The sequence below is a fragment of the Mesoplodon densirostris genome, chromosome 16 (genome assembly GCF_025265405.1).
Source record: "Mesoplodon densirostris isolate mMesDen1 chromosome 16, mMesDen1 primary haplotype, whole genome shotgun sequence".
NCBI classification, from domain to species: domain Eukaryota; kingdom Metazoa; phylum Chordata; class Mammalia; order Artiodactyla; family Ziphiidae; genus Mesoplodon; species Mesoplodon densirostris.
In genome coordinates, this window is record NC_082676.1 from 51597653 (window position 1) to 51620083 (window position 22431).

The following is a 22431-nucleotide window of genomic DNA, read 5'->3' on the forward strand; positions in this document are numbered from 1 at the left end:
GATACTGCGTGTGGAGCCACGTGAAGGGTGCACCGTGTGGACCTGTATGTTTGGAGTAGCAAAGGATGCGGGTGTTGGGCTCAGGGTGCGTAAAGGGACAAGGACACTTGGGGGGGGAGGGTAATTGGAGTGTACCCAGGCGGGAATGGGCTGCCTAGCTGATATTAGGGCGTTGGTGATTTTGGAACGCTCGCGGCGGAATCCTCTCTGCGCCCTGGATCGGGTGCTGGTATACTGTGGGGAAGTTAATGTTTAGGAACCCACGGTTTAGAAAGCCCCTCCATGTGTGTGTTTCTGAAAGTGGATCAACCTGGGGATGTGTCCGGCGCGTCCGGACTGCTTATGGACGCAATGTGGATGTGCGGGTGGTGTTCGTTAACTGGGGACACTGGAGAGGGCTCGTCTCGGCGCCGCAGGCCAGAAGCAAGGAGATTGCGCGGGGCTGCTTTCCGAACACTCAGCCTAGCCTGGGCCGGGGAGGGGCGGGGCTTGGAAGCTCCGGGGGAGGGGAGGGGCGGGCCTCCCGGGGGCGGGGCGGGCCGGCCTGAGGGGCGGGGCCGCGGCGGCTGCAGCAGCGCGGGCCGGGCCAGGGGGCGCCTAGCTCGGCAGCGACTCGCGAGTGCGATGCAGTGAGGTCGGACGGGCGGGCGCGCTGGGCTGGGGACACGGCTGCGCTGCAGAGATGTGACTCGGGCCGAGGGCCAGCAGGAGCATCGGCGCTGCGGGGCCGCGGGGGTCGGTGAGTGCGAGCCGCGCCGGTGGGTTGGAGGGCGCTGCGGCGACCCCAGAAACTTTTCCCGCCGTGGACTTGGGAGGGTTGGGGTGGGGTCTGCTTCTTGTGCTTTTCTGAGGCCCCCCCCAAGGGGTTATTCTGCTGGGGGAGCTGGGGGATTAGGGTGGGGGGACCACAGTGCGGAGGGAGACGAGCCGCAGAGGGCGGGGCGGGGGGCGGGGAGGGTTGGGACTTTTATGGGGGGAGGGGATGTACCCGGCCCAGGTGCAGATGCAAGTCTCTGGGGAGGATCTGGGGGCGACCACAGGCAAAGGGCAGCTGGGACTGTAAGGGAGTCCAGGAGTGTCCGAGTGAATCCTGTGAGGGCAGCCGCGGGCAGGGCTGCGTGGCAAGCCCGTGGGGCCTGAGCACAGACAGGGCAGACGGAGCCGGGGGCACAGGGACCGAGTTGGGGGGTGAGCTGCCGCACCTGCCATAGGGGCTGGGGGCCGAGCTCGCAGCCGGCCGTGGCTGCGCACTGCGGGAAAGGAGGGGACACCGCGGGCGAGAAGAGCTGAGCTCTGGGGCTGCGGGAAGAAATGAGGGGCGAATGCATACAATGGCGGGATGTTAGCGTTGCTGTTGCGGCCAAGCTAGAGGTGAGGATCAGCCCTGTGCTGCGGCCCCCCCCCACCTGGGGGACACGGGCTTCCAGCGCCAAGCACCCCGGGATCCCTACCGCCTGCACCCGCCTCGGCCTGGGGGAGCTGGCCAACCAGCCAGGGAGGGGGCGTAGCGAGCTTACCACCGAGGACGGCTCCAGCGCAGCCCGCGGGTTTCCTACCCGGCTCTGTCACTCCCAGGCCTAGCCAACAACCCCCCCACACACACGCACACACCCACCCAACATGTCCCCAGTTCGCTAAGGGGCGGCTCCTTGGAGCGCGGACAAAGGCCCCTGGAGTGTGGCGGGCAGCCGCATCCCCGCCTGGGGCCCCGGGCCACGCGCCACATTGGCTGCCCAACTGCGCCAGCATGGGGTGGGGGGCACCTGAGCAGAGCCCCGGAGGAACTGGGAAATCCTCGCGAAGACTAGAGAAGTGGGGGAGGGACTTGGCACAAAAGCTTTAGAACTTCAGCCGAGGAACCTTGATTCAGAAGTTTCCCCACGGGCGGGGGCTCTCTGGATGATTTCAGACCTTGAGTTAAAACTGCATGCAAATAGGATGTAAATGGAATGCAAATGGTCGGTTGGGAGCCCTTCTCTGGGCCAGTTTTGTACCTAGACTGCGGAGTGAACAGTTTCCTATCTGTTCCCTGCTCTGTCTGAAAAGGGGTCAGCTGAGTTGGGGAGGGAAAAGATGGAAGTGGGAAGGAGTCGCCATTTGGGGCCCAGGCAGCAAGAAAAGCAGTTTTGTTAGAAAGAGAAGCTCAAAATCTTTATTGGTTAATGTGTTATTTCAATAAATATGCCAGCTACAGAAGTGGCAGATAAGCCCCTGCTCTCAGGGTACTGGGGAGGCGGGTGACCACTAAATAAGTAAATAAATAGTAAGTAGCTAGAACTTCTGATTGGGATAAGGGCTGCCAGGAAAAGAAAGCAGAGTGCTGTAAAATAAAGTGACAGGAGTATGTACACATAAGGGAAGACTGTTCTGGGGAGTGACATGTTAGTGGAGCCCCGCAATGGGGGAGGGGGCACTGACAGACGCAGGGGGAAGACTGAACCAGGCAGAGGGCACCGCAAGTGCAAAGGCTTGGAGGTGGGAATGAGTGCAGAGAAACTGAACAAAGGCCATTGTGGCTGGAGCTCATAGGCAGATGTGGAGAGTGAGGTTGGAAAGGGGATGGCAGGGACCAGCCAGACCACGATCTTTTGGGCCATGGAAGGGAGTTTAGGTTTTATTCTCCTTGGACTGGTGAACCCTTGCAGGATTTGGAGTGGAAAGCCACGAGATCTGATATTTAAACGCTCCCCTGACCTTTACAAGGAGACGAAAAGCAGCTTCCTTTTCATTCTGCCTCTGAGGGTGGCAAGGTGCCGGGAGCCTCCGAAGGGGACCTGTGAGGACTGCTTTGAGCCTGGCTGGCCCTGTAAGCCTACGCCCGGGGTAGGTCAGGTTTTAAAACTCACTTCCCACTTTTAGGCAGTTTTTGTCCACCCTAAGTGGCCCCCACCCAGAGCCCAACGCCCCATAAGTACTTCCATGCAGAGCTTCCTGGGGGTTCTGAGTTAGTGACATTTTCTTCTCAGAATTACAGCCTCAGAGGAACCATCCACCCTGGAACGGGCAGCCATGGATGCAATTTGCATTTAAATGATTGCTTTTATTTACAGGGTTGGAGCTGCTTTGCATATTCATGGCTCACGGAGCCTGTGTTCTGGCAACCCTGTTTACTAACCTGTGAGGGTTATTAAATCCAAGGGCCCCCAGATAGGCTGGTGGTCTGGGCAGCCTTGGGAACTGAAGATTATGAGATGGTGTAACTTGCAAAAGACATCAAAGGGTTAGACTGCAGGTCTGGGAAATAGTTTAGTGTCAGGAAACCTTGTTAACAGTTTAATCCTTCTGGAGCAGGAAATGCACCAGCGGCTATAATGGGAGTGGGCCGGGACAGAGGGTGATGCTGGGGTGTGTGGGGGGACTGGCTCTGCAGCCTTATCCTGGCCCTCCGTCCAACAGAGGGAGTCCAACCAGGGGAGCAGTGGCCTTGAGGTCAGCAGTTGGGAGAAGTGGGTTCTAGTTCCAGCTCGCCCATCAATTCCAGGAAGCCTCTGGCCAAGTTGCATTACCTCTTTGTATTCCCAACAGGACAATGGGAATCGTAATTGTAATAAGCCAGGACCCAGTGCTCCCTGTCTGCGGTGCTGAGTACTTTCTAAGTACGTTTCACATCAGCCTTGTGAAAGTGGCACTATTATTACCCTTGTTTTACAGAAGAAGAGACTGAAGGTCAGAGAGGTTAAGTGAGTAATGCCCAATGTCACACAGTTCTGTCTGACTTTCCTCCAACTGAGGTCTTCCACTCTTAAGGAGACTGACGGGAGTGTAAATCCCGTGCCAGGTATTCATCGGGTACTGAACTGTTAGACATGCCCAGGGCTAGGAAAGCCCTTCCAGATCTGTTTAGTTTTTCTTTCCCTTCCATGCTCCAGCGCCTCCCCCTTCTTTTTTTTTTTTTTTTTTTTTTGCTGTATGCGGGCCTCTCACTGTTGTGGCCTCTCCGGACGCGCAGGCTCAGCGGCCACGGTTTACGGGTCCAGCCGCTCCGCAGCATGTGGGATCTTCCCGGACCGGGGCACGAACCCATGTCCCCTGCATCAGCAGGCGGACTCTCAACCTCTGCGCCACCAGGGAAGCCCGCCTCCCCCCTTCTTTAGAGAAGGTGGGTTTAAGATGCCTCTGCTGGTAGCCCCCGAGGCGAAGCAGGTCAGAATGGTGTGTTCCAGAGCAGTTTTGTACATCTTGTGTCTCCTTTCATATGGGTGGATGGCAACGTGGGGATGCTAGTTCCCAGGGGAATGGCTGATGTCCCGTTTCTGGGTGTCTGGCTCTGACTCCTCAACAGGGACACCCAGTTTCAGGGCACGCAGGCTGGCCTCAGGTCGTCCAGCACCGGTTCCTCTCTGGAAAACCACCTTCACAGCAAGGCTCCCATTTAGAGCACCTGCTGTGGGGATCAGGAGAGTTTGGGAGTTTCCAAGGTAGACCACCCCCAAAGGCTTCTCCCCTTCACACCACCTCAGGGACCTCTTTGCTTGGTGTGTGACTGGAGAGGCTGGAAACCAGTGGTGGACAAACACCTGGGTGAGCCCCTGTTTCAGCCCCATCTCCATGGCAACCACCCCTCCTGGAAAAGCAAAGTCAGAAAAGTTCATAGCCTCAGAGCATTCGCCAATCTTTTATTTAACAGACACTTTATATAAGTGCTTACCCCATGTTACCTATTGTCCTAAACTCTAATTATTAATTATTTTAATCCTCACAAGAACCCTGCAAGATGGGTATTATCACCCCCATTTTGCAGCTGAAGAAACCGAGACCAGTAAGGTTAAGTCAGCCGCCCGTGGTCACAGGGTTCTAGCAAGTGCCAGGGGCAGAACTTAAAACCGGAAGTTTATGCTGCTTGGCCAGGATTGAGCCTGGGAGAACCAGCCCTGCTTGTGGCCTTCAGGCAGGCAGCACTGTCCTCGCACAAGGAATCTTGCCTGCACTCTTTCCAGCCTCTGCAGGCCCCAGCTTGCGAGGAACATGCTGCTCCACCACCTGCCGGTAGCTTCTGGCCCCTCTGCGGGGAGAGAGAGAGAGTGTGTGTGCGCGCGCACACGGGCCTGTGTGTGCGCGGGCCTGCATGTGCGATGCAGTGTCTTTAAGAGCATCTGAATGAGTCACATTTCTGGGAGCCTGGCTGGCAGCAAAGTAATTAGTATGTGAGCCGAGTCTTGCACATTCATCACTTTATTCATTACTCCTTTTGAGGAGCTGCATGCCTACATCCCACGGGTCTGTTGCCATGTATTCATCCCTTCCCAATCAGCCCTGCCTTGCGGCTGACTCCAAACCTCTAATCTTGTTTTGTGCAGTTTGGGGCTCCTGGAGAGCTGCTCCATTCTCAGCAGCGGGGAGGCCCCAGGTGGCTGAGGGGCAGGATGGGGCTTACCTGACAGTGGGTGAGATGGAGCATGAGTGAGCACTGCCCCCTGGGCCTGGGGCAGGGATAGTGGGGCGGAAGGTGCCGGGCCATTGTCCAGGCTCCCCCACTGCATATGTTCGTGCTTCTCAAACCTCAGTGCACCGAAGCATCTGAGCACACCTGGAGCTTATCGTAGGCCTGTGGAAACACAGGTGGCCAGGCCCGCTGCCGAGAGTCCGCATTTCTAACAAGTTCCCGGGCGATGCTGCCGCTGTTGCCAGTCTGAAGGTCAGACTTTTTTTTTTTTTTTTTTTTTCCCGGTACGCGGGCCTCTCACTGTTGTGGCCTCTCCCGTTGCGGAGCGCAGGCTCCGGACGCGCAGGCTCAGCGGCCATGGCTCACGGGCCCAGCCGCTCCGCGGCATGTGGGATCTTCCCGGACCGGGGCACGAACCCACGTCCCCTGCATCGGCAGGCAGACTCTCAACCACTGCGCCACCAGGGAAGCCCTGAAGATCAGACTTTGACTTAAGCCTCTCAGGCCCTCAGTCCCCTCCTCTATAAAATGACAATGAGAGCATCTTCCTGCCAGGTGACATGAGGGTTGGAGACCACGTTTAATCAGTTGATTGATTCAGCAACTGGGCCGTGAGCCCTGCCCATGTGCCAGGCACTGGGGAATCGGTGCAGAACAAGACAGACAAGGGCTTCTCTGGTGGCGCAGTGGTTGAGAGTCCGCCTGCTGACGCAGGGGACACGGGTTCGTGCCCCGGTCCGGGAAGATCCCACATGCTGCAGAGCGGCTGGGCCCATGAGCCATGGCTGCTGAGCCTGCGCATCCGGAGCCTGTGCTCTGCAACGGGAGAGGCCACAACAGTGAGAGGCCCGCGTACCGCAAAAGAAAAAGAAAAAAAAAAAGACAGACAAGAGCCTGGGTGTGTGGGGTCAGACCAAAAGAGTAATAAAATAAAATATCTGAAAATTGTGGCACATGCTATGAAGATAAAGATCGGGAGTATCGGTGTAGAGCGTAAAGAGGCAGAGGGAACCTAATTTAGATAGACTGGCCAGCGAAGGTCTCACCGCGTGACATTTCCAGAGCCCTGGTCTGTGGTAAGAGCCCAGTAACAATAGTGCAATTGTTTGTCTCCTGGCTCCACCGCTTTCTAGCTATGTGACCTTGGACAAGCCAACTGGCTTCTCTGTTTTATTTCCTGTAAAATGGAGATAGTAATAGAGCTTGCCTTGTGGTGTCATTGTGCAGATGATAAGGTATTAATCTATGTGAAGTGCAGAGAAGAGGGCCTGGAGCGCAGTGAGCTCTATGAGAGTTAACAGTCATTGTCGTGGTCACTATGGCAGTAATAGAAACTCTGCAGGGCAGAATCCCCCGGAAATCCTAGATGAGCTGGACTCAGCTTCATTCTGTGAGGTGGTGTGTAGCCTTCCTCCTGTTCATCCTGGACATTGTTCTGTAGAACAATGGCTGTCACCTCATGGGCATCTTTAGCAATGATAATGACCTACTTGGGATAGCTGGACCCTGTCGAAGCCTCTGGCTGCCTAGATGTTGCGTAGGGAGGGCTTCCTGGAAGAAGAGGGCCACATCATGTGGGATGTATAATAGAATTTCTTTGTCAGCAAGTAACATAAACCCACCTCAAACTGGCTTAATGCAAAAAAGGGAAGTTAATTGGCTGCTGGAACTGCAAAGACCAGGGTATCTGGCTTCAGGCATAACTGAATCCAGCCTTTCTGTGTATTAGGATTCTGGTCCATCACGTGGCCGTTTCCTGTGAGTCAGCTTTACTCTCAGACAGGTTCTGTCCCTGTGATGGTAAATAAGTCCTCTCCAGCTCCAGGTGTATATCCTTTTAGCTGATTAACCCCAATAACAAGAGAAAACCTCTTTCCAGTTAATTCTAGCAGAAATCCTAAGACTGATTCTCATGGGTCTGGTTGGGACCAGGTGCCTGTTCATGAGCCAGTCAGTGTGGCCAAAGGGTGGGATAAATGCTCTGATTGGCCAGGCTGGGTCAGGTGCTCACAGCTGGGGCTCAAGGCAGCTCTCCAAAGGAAAATCAGGAGCTCTCTTCAGAAATGAGAGAAACGGACGCAGGACAACAAAAACAACAGCTGTCCCAGAAGGAGAGGGTTCCAACCTTGGGAATGAAAGCAGAAAGCAAGAGTGTATCTATTTCCCATCTCAGAAAGGAGTGGGAGCTAGAGACCTGGACCACAGCCATAAGAACCTGCACAATTTCAGAAGCTTGGTCACCATCTAGATATTTTCTTCATCCACATTGGTTTCCTGTTGTGGTTGGAAGGACAATCAAGAAGGGGGACGAGCTGCTGGAACCCAGTCCCAATTTGCAGGCAGGCCTGGAGAGAGGAGATTCCCCCAAGAGAATGAGGGGAGGCAGCTAAAGAATGCCAAGTTCTTACAAGGAAAGGACCTGAGTGAGGCTGAGAGAGGCCTGGCTGGTTTCCTGGCTTCACCCTCATCAACTCTGTTCTCCAGTGTATAAACCAGGCTTTCTCAACCTCAGCACTGTTGACATGTGGGGCCGGATCATTCTTTGTGTTGAGAGCCATCTCAGGCACTGTAGGATGCTTAGCAACTTCCCTGGACTCTACCCACTAGATGCCAATTGCACCCCGCCCTCCCCAGTTGGGACAACCAAAAATGTCCCTAGACATGCCTCAATGTCCCTTGGGATCAAAATTGCCCCTGGTTGAGAACCACTGGCCTGTAGGTGGGTGGGAGAGTTGAGGAGAGGGTTGGTGGTCAAGACTCCAGAAGCACATTCCTACCCGTCCTCTCCCAGCCACCCTGGAGGTGAGACTGGCTGATGTGTGACCTAGAGAGGCTGCATGGGGTGTGTCTTGTTGTCACTTGCTGAGAAGTCTCCTAATCACATTTGCCATTGATGAGAAGTCTAGGGGAAATCCACTGCACTGTGTCGGGGGCCTGATGGCATTTTGTTCCAGCCTATCCGGTTCTTAAATTTTGATTCCCAGTGTGCTCTTGTGAGATGCAGCTCTGGCTAGGACAGTATTTTTTTAAAGGTGGTACGTTGGGATATGCCAATGGGTATGCAACAGGAGTTCCATCAACAAGTATTTCAATGTGTTGAGTTTTCTTTTGAGTCAATTTCAAGGACTTGGTGAATCAGTTAAGTAAATAACTGACAGGGGGTTTGTAGACAAGGTGTAAATAGCTGAGGTGGCACTCCAGTGACTGAAGTAGCAGGGCCCCGAATAGTGGCAGGACCATGGGCCTGATTGCCAGTGTCTGGGGTGCTTGTTTTAGGAGCATCTCTTGCCAGACGCCTTCCGTTCCCAGTCTGCCTTCTTTCATCTATAGGCAAAGAAGCTGGTCCATATAGCACCAGGCTCCTTCTCATTCTGCAGCATCAATAATTTATCCCAGTTGATGGCCTTGCGGCCAAGGCAGGATCAGAGCTGCTCACCATATCCCATCAAGGAGCAGAGAGAGAGGTGGTCGATACCGCATTTACTTAAGAAAGCCCCAGGGATGTGCTGAGCTGCCCTGGAGGTGGCTGGTTACAGCCTCACTGTGGGTGGAGCTAAGGCCGTAAGTCTGGCTTAAGACGCCTGGAAACACATCACTGCAGAGCTGTGCAGGCATGGCTTTCCCAAGGCCAGGCTCCCTCCAAAAGCAAGGAGCGGGTGGCAGTGGGTAGAGTCGAGTCCTGGTGAGAAGTCTCGTTCACTCAGTATTTAGGAAGCATCTAGTATGCTTTTATGCTAGTACTTGACCAGTGGTGCTCATCCTGGTGATTTTCCCCCCATGGGACATTGGCAGTGTCTAAAAACTTGGGAGGTTGTCACAATTGGGGGAGGGGGTGAGCTTCAGTCACCTAGTGGGTAGAGGCCAGTGATGCTGCTACACATCCTGCAATGCACAGGACACCCCCCAAAACAAGGAAGAATGAGGCCCGAGGCTGAGAAACCCTGGTTTATGCTGATGAACAAGGCAGACGGTGTCCCTGTCATCCTGTAGCTAGTGGGGAAGAAAGACAGGAAGGGAGGAGAGGAGGAAGGGACAGGAGAAACGAAGTAAACAGGCAAAGAGATGACAGACGCTATTAGAGCTGAGAAATAGATGAGAGACGCTGGGGGAGGGGGTGGGGGTGTGACCTTGGCCAAGGTCTGAGTGGATGACATTAGAGCTGAGACCAGTGTGGGGCGGGGCAGTTTTCCATAAAAGCGGGGTGTGGAGGGTAGTCTAGGCAGAGGGAGGAGGGGAAGGCGAGAGGGGGGTTAATAAGCCCATCTCCCGGCAGCTTTGTGGACTCCATGAGGCATGGAGGCATCCCCGGCAGAGGTGGGCTGTCCTGCAGGCATCCTGGCAGAGGTGGGCTGTCCTGCAGGCATCCTGGCAGAGGTGGGCTGTCCTGCAGGTATCCTGGCAGAGGTGGGCTGTCCTGCAGGCATCCCCGGCAGTGGTGGGCTGGCTGGAGTGAGAGGATGGATTCTCAGCACATATTTGTGGGAGGGGTGGGATGTGCCAGGGGAGAAGGGGGAAAGGATGGAACCCAGGAAGACTGTTCACACTACATTTGAAACGCTGGGAAGCTTCTAAGAGGGGATGCATCTAGGAGCTGAGTGGTGTGACCTTGGGCAGGTGTCCCAACCTCCTCAAGACTCCTGCGTCACCGGTGTGAGGACTGGATGTGTCGAGTGCCTGGCCGAGGGTGAGTCATCGGTAAATGTCAGCTGTTAGGGCTGCGAGACTGAAACGGGTAGTGCGTGCCCCTTTCCCAGCAAGCGATCAGCCCATGACCATCTCTTCAAGTCTCATTTTATTCCCTTATTTTTGAAGAGCTCAGACATGGCCTCAAATTCAAAGAACAGGAAAGAGTATTCAGAGAAAGTGAGTCCCCCTCCCATCCTCTCCTCCAGCCACTAGCACTGATGGTTCACGGCTGTTCACTGAGCCCGGACTAGGGGGCAGATGGGGGCCGAAATCCCCGCCCCTTCTCCAGGCTGTGCTGCCTGGAGAAGGGGGCTGGCGGGTTTGAAGTGAGGTGGGTCTTCTTCAAGAAGTCAGGAGAGTGGGAGTCTTACGATGAATTGGTCTTTTCCCCCCAACTTTTCTGGAACGTTCATGGTGTCAGAGAGAAAGATGAGAACCCACCAGGTGCTCGCTTTCCTCCTGCTCTTCGTGATTGCCTCCGGGGCCTCTGAGAACACCAGCACGTCCCGGGGCTGCGGGCTGGACCTTCTCCCTCAGTACGTGTCCCTGTGCGACCTGGACACCATCTGGGGCATCGTGGTGGAGGCCGTGGCGGGGGCGGGCGCCCTGATCACGCTGCTCCTGATTCTCATCCTCCTGGTGCGCCTGCCGTTCATCAAGGACAAGGAGAAGAAGGACCCCGTGGGCCTCCACTTCCTCTTCCTCCTGGGGACCCTGGGCCTCTTTGGCCTGACGTTCGCCTTCATCATCCGGGAGGATGAGACCATCTGCTCCGTCCGCCGGTTCCTCTGGGGCGTCCTCTTCGCGCTCTGCTTCTCCTGTCTGCTGAGCCAGGCGTGGCGCGTGCGGAGGCTGGTGCGCCACGGCAAGAGCCCTTCGGGCTGGCAGCTGGTGGGCGTGGCCCTGTGTCTGATGCTGGTGCAGGTCATCATCGCCATCGAGTGGCTGGTGCTGACCGTGCTGCGCGACGAGAAGCCGGCCTGTGCCTACGAGCCGATGGACTTCGCGATGGCCCTCATCTACGACATGGTACTGCTCGTGGCCACCCTGGGGCTGGCCCTCTTCACGCTGTGCGGCAAGTTCAAGAAGTGGAAGCAGAACGGGGTCTGCATCCTGGTCACGGCCTTCCTCTCCGTGCTCGTCTGGGTGGCCTGGATGACCATGTACCTCTTCGGCAATGCGGAGCTGCGGCAGGGAGACGCCTGGGGAGACCCCACCTTGGCCATCACGCTGGTGGCCAGTGGCTGGGTCTTCGTCATCTTCCATGCCATCCCAGAGATCCACTGCACCATCCTGCCTGCCCCGCAGGAGAACGCACCCAACTACTTCGACACGTCGCAGCCGAGGATGCGGGAGACGGCGTTTGAGGAAGACGTGCAGCTGCCGCGGACCTACATGGAGAACAAGGCCTTCTCGATGGATGAACACAGTGCAGGTAAAGTGCGCACCGCCCCGCTGGGTTAGGCTGTTCTTCGCGAAAGTGCTCTCTCCTTTTTCTCCACTGGGGATCGGTGGTCCTGGGGACGGTCCTGGCAGATCAGAGCCTACAGACATTGACCGCTGTGCTGAAACTGGCCCAGAGATGCATTCTTATTTAGCACTGTCAACCAATTTAATGTAAGAAGCCAGGTTTCTGGCCTTTTTCGCAAATGTGGATCTGGCATTGCTGGGCTGCCCTTCCCACCTGGCAGCAATCGTGTGAAGCTGGCTGGAAAGGCTCTGGCTCTTACCCCTCACCGAGTTGTGGTGGCCCTTTAGGTGGGGATCCACTTTCTCTTCACCACACTCCCTGTCCCGGCCGCTATAACATATCAACGTTAAGTCCCTGGCTCCTTGGAAGTGTTTTAAGTTTGCAGCCCATGTGCTAGATGGATGCAGGGGATGATGAGGGGCAATGCTCCAGTCCCCTCCCCTACCTCTGTCTCCAGGAGTATATGAATTTGGGCCCTGGAGTCAGACGTCTGGGTTGGGATCCTGCCTCTTCCACTTCCTAGATGTAAGGCTTTGTGTACCCCATAGACCTGTGTAACATACTGAGGGGCTCCCACGGCACCCGGCTTGTTGGATGTGCATCTTGGTTGGGTTCCCCTGAAAGCAGAGCCTGCGATGTTGTAGGTGGTTTACTTAGGAGGTGGCCCCTGCCAGGGAGAATGGGACTGGGACGGCAGAAACGCCAGAACAAGAGCATCAAAGAGCTGGTTACCGCCACGGGCAGCTGGGGCTCATCCCTGCCAGGGCCACGTGTAGAACGAGCCTCAGAATAGATCCTCGGAGGACAGGAGGCTGCGGCATCTGTCCACCAACTCCTATCTCCCACGGTCATGGATGTCTCCCAGGGCTCCCGTAAATGGGCTGAACAAGTTCCATTAGCCCGCACGGCAGAAAAGAGATTTGGGGGGCACTTCGAGTGGAGGTGGTCTGAGCACCCAGGCTGTCTGCCACCGCTGCGGCGGGATTCCCAAGAGGGAAGAGCTGAGAGGAGGTGGCCCAGGCCCCAGGCGCTCCTGCTGTGGATGCTGGAGAAGTGTCTCTTACAATTGTTGCTTAAAGCAAGTCGGCTGAGCTCCCAGCACTTGCAATTAATTAAAATGGCTTTTTCTCAGTTACCTAAAAATTTATCAGGAGCTACAGTAATAATAGCAGCAGTACCAGCAGCAGTAGTAATAATTCATTACCTAGTATAATCATTTATTGAACACTGCCTACATGCCAGGCACTATTCTAACTTCTTAACCTGCATTATCTCATTACTTCACCCCTCCACCTGATGAGGTAGGGGCTGTTATTATCCCCATCTTACAGATGAATAAATGGAGGCTGTAAGAGGTTCAGTCTTGCCTGATGACATACAGCTAGGAGGTGGCCCATTCCAGATGGTCGTGGTCCCCTTTTCTGTGATGCTCACCCAGGTGCCTGGGCAGCGCCCACTGTCTGGTCATACTACGAAGTCAGCCTTGTTGGGTTGAGTGCCGAGTCCCAGAGCACAGCCACCCACCCCTGCAGGCAGGGGGAAGCACATCCAGCCACCAGGTCCTCCAAGGCCACCCTCAGCCCTCCTCCCCACCAGGATGTGCCCAGCTGCTTCTGAACCCCTCTTCTTGGCCAGACCCACAGGAGAGAATGACAGACCTTCCCCCCCCGCCGCCACCCCCCACCTGCAACCCCACCATGGGTAGAGTAATATGTCCTGGTGTGGCCTTTATCAGAGCTGCTCCCTTCTTACTGGAAAGCCTCAAGCCTGCAAGCCTCTGTTTGTCAATAGATTTGGCAGGGATGAGCCACAGCTCTGGTGGGGCTGGCTCCGTGGATTGCCAGGAGAAGATGAGGGTCAGGATGGGGGTCATCACTCACTGGGAGGCCAGAGGGCCCCTCAGGGCATGTGATGAGCAGAGGCCAGGCACCTGGCCAGTTCTGGGGTCCTGGTGGAGCCACCTCTTCCTTGGCTTCTCCTGGAATAGGATCCTCTGTATCTGAGACCCATGGGCTCCCCTTGGACCTCAAAGGTAACAGGAACTGCTGAAATGGATGTAAATTTTTATACATTCAATTGGGAATTAGTCTACTGCTTTGTCAGATTCTCAAAGCCATTCGTAATCCCCAGAAAGTTAAGAACCAGTGTTGTTGAACCTGATAATCTAGTTTACTTGCAGTGAAAGGGGGGTGCTAGAACTACACAAGTAGTCGAGGCTTCAAAAGTAAGGACTGCTAACCTCTACTGGGTGCTTACCATGGACCAGGTACCATTCTGAGCATTTTAGCGGCTAATCTCGTTTAATCCCTACAATAACCCAGTGAGGTCCATTTTGCAGACAGGAAACTAAGGCACGGAGAGGCTGAACAGCTTGCCCAAGAGGCAGAGCCAGGGTTTGAACCCAGGCGGCCCGACTCCAGAGCCCACACACTGACCACTCTGCCACAGAATTTCTCTTCTCTTCTTAAAGCACTTTAGTGTCCCTCATCTCACAGATGTGTCAGGACACTCTGAGAAGACAGGGATTATAAGTCCCATTTTACAGAGCAGGAAACTGAGTCCAGGAGTGTCAGGCAACTTGTTCAGGCTCTCAGCAGAGCTCACAGCAGAGCAGGGAGAGAGAAGGTTGGTTTTCTGAATCCCGTGCATCCTTTCTTGTGAAAATGCATCCAGTATGTCATATCCACGTACGATCCAGAGATCTAAGGGATGTGGGACCCACGTCAGTACCAGCAGTACCAGTGCTGGCACAGGGCGTGATGGGGTCTCCAGAGGTGCCCCACAGGCCCATCTGTTTCAAACGCTATGTTCCAAAGCCAAGGAGGTTGTCCCTCATTCCCCTCTTTCTTTTCCAAAATAAAAATAGCTTTATTATTCCTTTCTGATGACAAAAGATCAAAAATAATCAGGTAGGAGTTCAGCAAGTGAAAATAATAAAAATTGCTCAGAATCTCATTGCCAAAGGCAACTACTGCTGACTGTTTGCTCTCATCTTGCCAGACATCTCTTGATGAGCGTGTGCGCGCGCACACGCATGCGCACACACACACACACACACACACACACACAATCCCGTAGAGCAGTTCTTAACCTGTCTGCACGTTAGAATCTCTTGGGCAGCTCCAAACAAATTACCAGTGCCTGCCCCTCATTCTGATTGAGTAAGTCGGTTTGGGCTTAGGTATTTTAAGCCCTCTAAGTGCTTCTAAGATGTAACCAGGTTGAAACCACTGGTCTAAGTGGTCTCCTGCTATGTGCTTGCTTAAATCAACAGTATATCATGGAGGGAGGCCTTTCCAGGTCAGCGACAGCAGAGCTACAGTATTCTTTTCACAAGGCAGAGATTTCTAGGAGGTACCATAATTTATTTTTCTGATCTTAGCTGGTGAATATTCTGCTTATTTCTGGCTTTCCATATAAGTAATGCTGCAATGAACATTCTTATCCATTCATGTTTGTGCCCTTGATCAATTAACTCCTACACATGCGTCAGAAGAGTCTGCACCTTTCAATCTTGATATATACTGCCAGATGCCACCCCACAGAAAGGTGGACTAATTTAGTCTCCCCTGAATAATTATATGAGAGCCCCATTTCCCCACCTCTTCACCAACCTTGGATGTTGTCAGACATTTTTTAACAGCCCAATTTTGCATCTTCCCAAATGTGTGTGTCTGCCAAAATTCACATGGGCACGAGGCAAAGCCAATTCCCTTGGAAGGCTCACAGGGAGAGACTAAATTGTCATCCTGGCTAGGATTGTCTTTGTTCTAGAAACACTACTTTGCTGGCTGGGGAATGCCTGGGCACCCTCCCTTGCCATGGTGAGAACAGCTGTTCTCATCTTTGGTCTGACCTCAGCCAGCTTGTATTTTAGGGAACCAGGCCCCACAAGGGGCCTTACCCAGGAGCTACAATTGGCCCTGTTTCTCCTGTATTTTATCTAGCCAGCGTTTCAGGCTCTGTACCCTTGAGAGTCCATCCCTGAAGTCAAGATGGGAAGGGCATTCCCCAGGCTGGACTGTGGCTCAGCCACTGCTCCCTTATTTCCTTCCCCCAGTGAGACCCCAGATATGTAGGACTTCACCAGCCTGCTGTTTCTTAATGAGTATCAACAAGGCACGAGGGGGGCTTCCCTGGTGGTGCAGTGGTTAAGAATCTGCCTGCCAACGGGTTCGAGCCCTGGTCCGGGAAGATCCCACATGCCGCGGAGCAACTAAGCCCATGCGCCACAACCACTGAGCCTGCTCTCTAGAGCCCGTGAGCCACAACTACTGAAGCCCACGCACCTAGAGCCCATGCTCCACAAGAGAAGCCACTGCAATGAGAAACCCGCGCACCCCAACTAGAGCAAGCCCGCGGGCAGCAACAAAGACCCAACTCAGCCAAAAATAAATAAATAAGTTAATTAATGAATTAATTAGAAAACAAGGCATGAGGTATGTGATAGAAGATGAAAATACATGGAAGGATATAGCACTTCAGATCACATTTTGGAAAGCGTTAACAAGGTACATGAAATGTTCACCTTTCAAAGGAGCAAGAAAGAAAAGGGTTCTTTCTTCTGTTAGGGGATTTGGGCTCCTCTGATCTCATTAGGCCAAGGGCTATTTAAACTCTGCCCCTTAGCTTCCCAGTGGAAGGCCCTGTGTCAGTCAGCTTTGGGGGCAGGGCGAATCTTGCCTCACTTGCAGAGTCTAAACAGGAGAAGACTGGCATTTAGCCTATGATCTTAAATTCCTGTTGGGACCTCCTTATGGATGAGCCCTACTTGCCTTTCAGAGCTGACCCAGGTCAGAGTGGAGTGTTAGCTGGGATTCTTGAAGTTGCAAGTAATAAAAAATCTGCTCTGAAGCAATTTAAGCAAAACAACACGAAACAACAATGAACTAAGGTACTGGGGGGTCAGGCTTCAGAAATGGATAGATCCAGGAAGCTCAAGTGATGACAAGATTTGGTCTCTCTCCATCTCTTGGCTCTGTTAGAATCCTGGCAGCGCACGGCTCTAGGCTTACACAGAGTCCCAGCAGAAAAGAGGAACGTTTCCCAGGATGCTTGAGGAAAAATCCCAGAATTAGCTCTGACTGGACCTGATTGGCCAGGCCCCCAATTATATGCCCACCTCAAGGCCAGGGGAGGAGACAGTTGAAGCCAGTACTCAGGACCTAGAATGTGGGAGGGATGTTTACCAGAGGAGAACAGCAGATAACCACGACACAGAGGGATCCTTGGGCCAAGGCATCCCACAGATGGCCTGTAGAGGCTAGTCTTTGTTTTCTGAAGAGAATGGTTTAGAGCCAGATCCCCCCACCATAGCCGGCAGGGCCTCTGCATTGTGAGGAAAGCTGTGCCGTTTGGTTTTCCCTCTTTTCCAGGCGGTCTCGGCCAGGAATTGGGACGAGTGAGAGTCCATGGACTCTGTCCCCTGGTCCGCTTCTCTACTTCCCAGGAAGGTCATCTTCTTGTCAGCCTGTGCATGGGAGCTGTTGAAGGCTTGGAGATGCTAAAGCAAAGAGTCTGTTTTGGAACGTGCATTCCCCACCCTGCCTTGGTTTGGTCTGGGCTGAGCTGCCTCTAATGCAGGGGTCCCCAACCCCCAGGCCGCAGACTGGTAGTGGTCCTTAGCGGTCCGTGGCCTATTAGGAACAGCGGCAGGCGAGCGAGCGAAGCTTCATCTGCTGCTCCCAATCACTCCCCATCTCTCCCTATCGCTCCCCATCCCTCCCCATCGCTCCCCATCTCTCCCCATCACTCTCCATCGCTCCCCATCTCTCCCCACCCCTCCCCACCCCTCCCCATCTCTCCCCATCGCTTCCCATCTCTCGCCATCGCTCCCCATCTCTCCCCATCTCTCCCCATCACTCCCCATCTCTCCCCATCGCTCCCCATCTCTCCCACCCCTCCCCATCGCTCCCCATCGCTTCCCATCTCTCGCCATCGCTCCCCATCGCTCCCCATCTCTCCCCATCTCTCCCCACCCCTCCCCATCGCTCCCCATCGCTTCCCATCTCTCACCATCGCTCCCCATCTCTCCCCATCTCTCCCCACCCCTCCCCATCGCTCCCCATCGCTTCCCATCTCTCGCCATCGCTCCCCATCGCTCCCCATCTCTCCCCACCCCTCCCCATCGCTCCCCATCTCTCCCCATCTCTCTCCCCATCCCTCCCCATCGCTCCCCATCCCTCCCCATCGCTTCCCATCTCTCCCCATCACTCCCCATCTCTCCCCATCTCTCCCCATCGCTCCCCAACGCTCGAATTACCATCTGAACCATCCCCCCACCTCCAGCCCCGCTCCGGCCCCCACCCTGCCCCCATCTGTGGAAAAATTGTCTTCCATGAAACTGGTCCCTAGTGCCAAAAGGTTGGGGACTGCTGCGCTAACGTCACTTAAATTCAGATTGCTTCTAAGTAAATAAATGTGGTAGTTAAAAACAAAGTATTTGGAGCCAGAATAGTGTGATGGTCAAGAACACAGATTCTCTCTGCTTGGGTTCAAATGCTGGTTCTTACCAGCTGTGTGACGACCTTAGGCAAGTTACCTAATCCCTCTGTGCCCCATGTAAAATGGCATCTCACAACTGAGAAAGATGTTTGTTTTGTTTTGATTTTTTTATAGTGCTTCTTGTTTCTCTGTTATTTCTCAATGGACTATTTTTTAGAGCAGTTTTAGGTACAGAAAATTTGAACAGGAAGTACAGGGAATTCCCGCCTGCCCCCTCCCCTGGTTTTCCCTATTATTAACAACTTTCACTAGTGTTACATTTGTTGCAGTGGATGAATCAATATTGATACATTATTATTAACTAAAGTCCATAATTAACATTTTAGAGGTCACTCTTTGTACAGTTCTATGCGTTTGGACAAATGCATGATGTCATGTCTCCACCAGTATAGTATCACCCAGAATAGCTCCAATGCCCTAAAAATTCCCTGTGCTCCCCCCAAACCTTTGGCAATCACTAATCTTTTCACTGTCTCTATAGTTTAGCCTTTTCCAGGATATTATAGTTGGAATCATACAGTGTGAGTTTTTACAGCCTGGCTGCTTTCACTTAGTAATATACATTTCACGGTTCCACCAGGTCTTTTTGTGTCATCAGATTTTTCTTCACCAAAAAAAGGAAATTTAGATGTCTAAAAGTACAAATAAGAAACACCATTTACTCTCCGTTCAGAGGTAGAAAGTGATGACATATTTTGCCATCTTTGCTTCAGATCTCCCTTTTTTCCTGTCAACAAATGACCCCACTCATGTGTCTGGGGCCCCTCTGTCCTCTTCCCCGTCACTTTCCCCTGAAGACGTCCGACCTCTACCATGTGCTTGTGGTCCAGGTTCTCAGGGCTGCCCACGTCCGTGTGTATCCAGAAACCGTGTTGGACAGTGTGGTGTTGAACTTGTCAGGGATGGCACTCAGTAGTGAGGAAGGAGGTCTTTTGTCAGAAGAGAACTTCTCAGGGATGCAGGCGCTCCCGCATCACCCATGGCCCGCGGGGGGCAGGGGAGGGCTGGGCGAGGCTCCACCCAGGGTCCCCTCCCTGAGAGCCGCCTGCGCCCTGGATTCTGCAAACTCCCCAACCCCACTGAGACGGGTCAGGCTCCAAGAGAGCCAGAGAACAAAGCGCCTTTGTGACTTTTGTTTCCAATCTGGCTTGTGACAAAGGGGAGGGGTGGGGGTGTGTGCCTGGAACGTGGTGTTGATGCAGGGGAAGAAAACAAAATTCAAAATTGTGTCTTCTTTTTTTTTTTTTTTCCCCCGGTGTTGCCTTTCCCTCTCTCCCTCAGCTCTCCGAACAGGATTTCGCAATGGCAGCTTGGGAAACAGACCCAGCGCTCCGTTCAGAAGTAACGTGTATCAGCCAACTGAGATGGCCGTTGTGCTCAACGGGGGGACTGTAAGTATCAGGAGGTGACGTTTTGGCAGGAAGCCTAGGAGGGGTCAGTGTTGGGGGGGCAGCTTTGAAGGGGACACACCGCTCCGTGGAAGCTGCTTACAGGGCTGCGAAGACAGCGGCTCACGTCAACACCCCTTGCGGCTAGGATGCATGCAGCGCTTCCATTTTTCTCCTTTCCTCTCGACCCCCTTTCTCCATGCACGGAACATCCACCTATACTTAGCTGACCGTTTGTAGATTCGTTTGAAAGAGTCCTTGTTTCTTGGGGCTCTTGCACCCAGTGAATTCTCTGGTTTTCATTAGACAGAAGGTGCCCCCCACCGTCCATGCTGTCCTTCAAAAGTGACTTTTAGGAAAAGCCCACAGTTACAAAACCCTGGCAGATTTTGCTGGCATCCAACTTAGTTGAGCCCTCCGTCCCCTGCTCTCCGCCTCCACGCTGTGCCCCAGCTGGGTACTGGGTTCCAACTTCTTAAAAATTTCTGAATAAACTGAAGTGATTATCATTTCTCTCCCGCAAACACAAAAACAGGTTTACTATCTGATGCCAAACAGACCTTCAGCAGAATTGTCACCATTTACATTTTGCCTCCGTGGACTTACATCATTTTCTTTCTCTAGCAATCTAAAAGCTCACTCTCATTCCCACATTTAATTTCCAAACATAGCTACATGCTTCTTTCAGAAACAACACATGAGCCAATTTACACGTGTAAATTGGATTTCCATTCTTTACATCATGTGCCAATTCCATAACTCCACCTGAACTTTTTTGTTTTTGATGTGAGTCAGGGATGGTCTTTGATCTCTAGAGGGAACTTTGGTTTTCCTGGCCTTCAGATGATGGTATGCGATGCATCAGTTTGCATTGGTGTGGAATGGGCTCAAAGCAAGCAGGCTCACGGATTGCATTTGTGAAGACCCCCCGCCATCCATTGGCCTGTTTATTGTTGGGCACCAAGAAAAGCATAAGTTTCAAGCATTTGGCCTGTGTGTTTTAATAAATTTAGTTAGAAAACAGCCCCATCAGTCATTCTTTATCATTCTGATAAACCTTCTGATCAGTCATTCTTCAGCCCCCCTGGTCCGGTCAAGGCCAGTGTGCATAAAAACACCCTGGATTTAGAAAGTGAGGTGGGGTTCTGGGTAAAGAAACATATTTGTTCAGGTTCATGATTACAGAAAAGGGCAGACGGCCTTCCCAAAAAATGGAGCATCATACATAACACATAGTGGTTGCTGCTTTTCCTGGGAATTATTCAGCCCAGAAAAGACAAGGTAACTTATCTATGGTATGTTGTTAACAAACTGGTTTCTGACATTGACGTTGCAAAGCACGGAGTTCTTAGTGTGTTATTCCTGTTTCCAGATCCCAACTGCTCCGCCAAGTTACGCTGGAAGACACCTCTGGTGAAAGACTTTACGTTCCAGAGAATAAGAATCTCTCTTACCGATTTTATTCCCTGGCCGTGTCTTTCTTGAGGGAGAAATCAGTAACAGTAGCTGAACAAGGCCGCCTCGCAGCCAGGAGATTTGGAAATCCTAGACAAGGGGATTTTGTGTAAATGTGAACACTGCTGAACTGAAAAGCTAACACCGACTGCCCTCCCCTCCCCTGCCCCTCACACACACACACACACACACACACACACACACACACACACCTAATACCAAACCAACCTCAAACCCTGCAAACTAAAGCAAAGCTAATTGCAAATAGGATTAGGCTCACTCCAACATGTGGCTGGGAAGACTGTTTCATCCTCTGGGTGTAGAACAGAACCAAGTTCACAGCCAGTGGGCCAGGCTGATGTTGGTTGAACATGGAGATCCCACAGCATCGCCCCTCCCCAGCAAGTGCTGACCCTCAGGCAGCCTCTTGGATATGACCATTTCACTGAGGAGGAGGGTGAATTGTGGCTTTCCCACAGGGCTGCCTCTTGGTTTTCACAATTCAGGGGGGTCGGGAGCAGTAAAGGAGATTGTGAGTGTGATTCCGAGGCGAGGCCCAACTGAATCATGGGGAGAGCTTTAAAAGCAGGGGTGGAGGGAGCCTGCCACGTGCCAAAGAAGAAAAGGCTGTCTGGGAGTTGAAGGGACCATCACACTTAGAAAGTGGCAGCCAGCCACTGTTCCTTCTCTGGGCCTCTTGCTCTGCCGTTGATGGCAGGAAGCAAGCATGCCTCCTTCTGCGGGGCAGTTTCTGGCTGGGGCAGCCGTCTCTCCCCTGATCACCTCTCCCTCTTCCCTCCTCATGAGTGTTCCTCCAGCCCTTCCCCAGTTCTATCCCCATGCCCATTTCAAAAGCTCAAATGGGGCCACCAGCTCAGAGTGCACGAGCTTGGCCAGGAGGCCAACGCCACAGCAAGATTTTTTCCATGAAGCTGTCACCTGGCAGGGGTGCCCCAGGGTGGAGAGGTAACGCCTGCTGCCTAGCAAGCAGTGAGCTCTTGGGTCTTCTATGCGGATGTAGTGAAAGGTCCAGGGTGGGGTGAAGCACGTGAGGGTTTCTTGCTGCTTTGGGAGGGTATGGGGGACATTTTTGTCTTGGTTTTCTGCAAGTTCCATGAAAATGGTTCTCTTCAAAGCCCATTGTTTCTGTCATGGTTTCCGTCTGTCCTCAGCAAGTCATTCCTTTATTTGGCATTTCGAACACCTCGGCCATTAAAAGCCCCATGTTCTCTGCACTGTTTGGCCAGTATAATCGCTAGCAATGATTCAAAGCAAAGAGTTTTAACCTGACGGCATGGAATGTATAAATGAGGGTGGGTCCTTTTGCATTTACTCTAATCACTGTATTGCTTTTTTCTATAAAACCAACCCATAAGCCTTTAACCTTTAAAGAAAATGAAAAAGGTTAGTGTTTGGGGGGGGAACTGACCTCTTCATAAGCCGTTATGTCTGAGCTAAGTATGTTTTAATAAACCTTCTGATTTTTCTCGAGGCCCTAGTCTGCTGTGTCCCATCCTCGCCCTCCCCCGCCCGCATCCTTGCAG

The 22431-nt window shown here is 53.1% G+C and overlaps 1 protein-coding gene across 2 annotated transcripts; it reads left to right on the forward strand.

Moving 5' to 3' along the window:
* Window positions 1-588: 588 nt before the first annotated feature.
* Window positions 589-21098, forward strand: GPRC5B (G protein-coupled receptor class C group 5 member B). 2 transcript variants are annotated; one of them, XM_060079368.1, is made up of 4 exons: window positions 589-739; window positions 10491-11504; window positions 19326-19435; window positions 20805-21098. In XM_060079368.1, the coding sequence occupies exons 2-4, from the start codon at window positions 10499-10501 to the stop codon at window positions 20847-20849; spliced, it is 1161 nt and encodes a 386-aa protein (XP_059935351.1). In that variant the 5' UTR covers window positions 589-739; window positions 10491-10498; the 3' UTR covers window positions 20850-21098. The 2 variants fall into 2 exon arrangements, with proteins under 2 accessions (XP_059935351.1, XP_059935348.1); XM_060079365.1 differs by lacking the exon at window positions 589-739 and adding an exon at window positions 9909-10067.
* Window positions 21099-22431: the final 1333 nt, after the last annotated feature.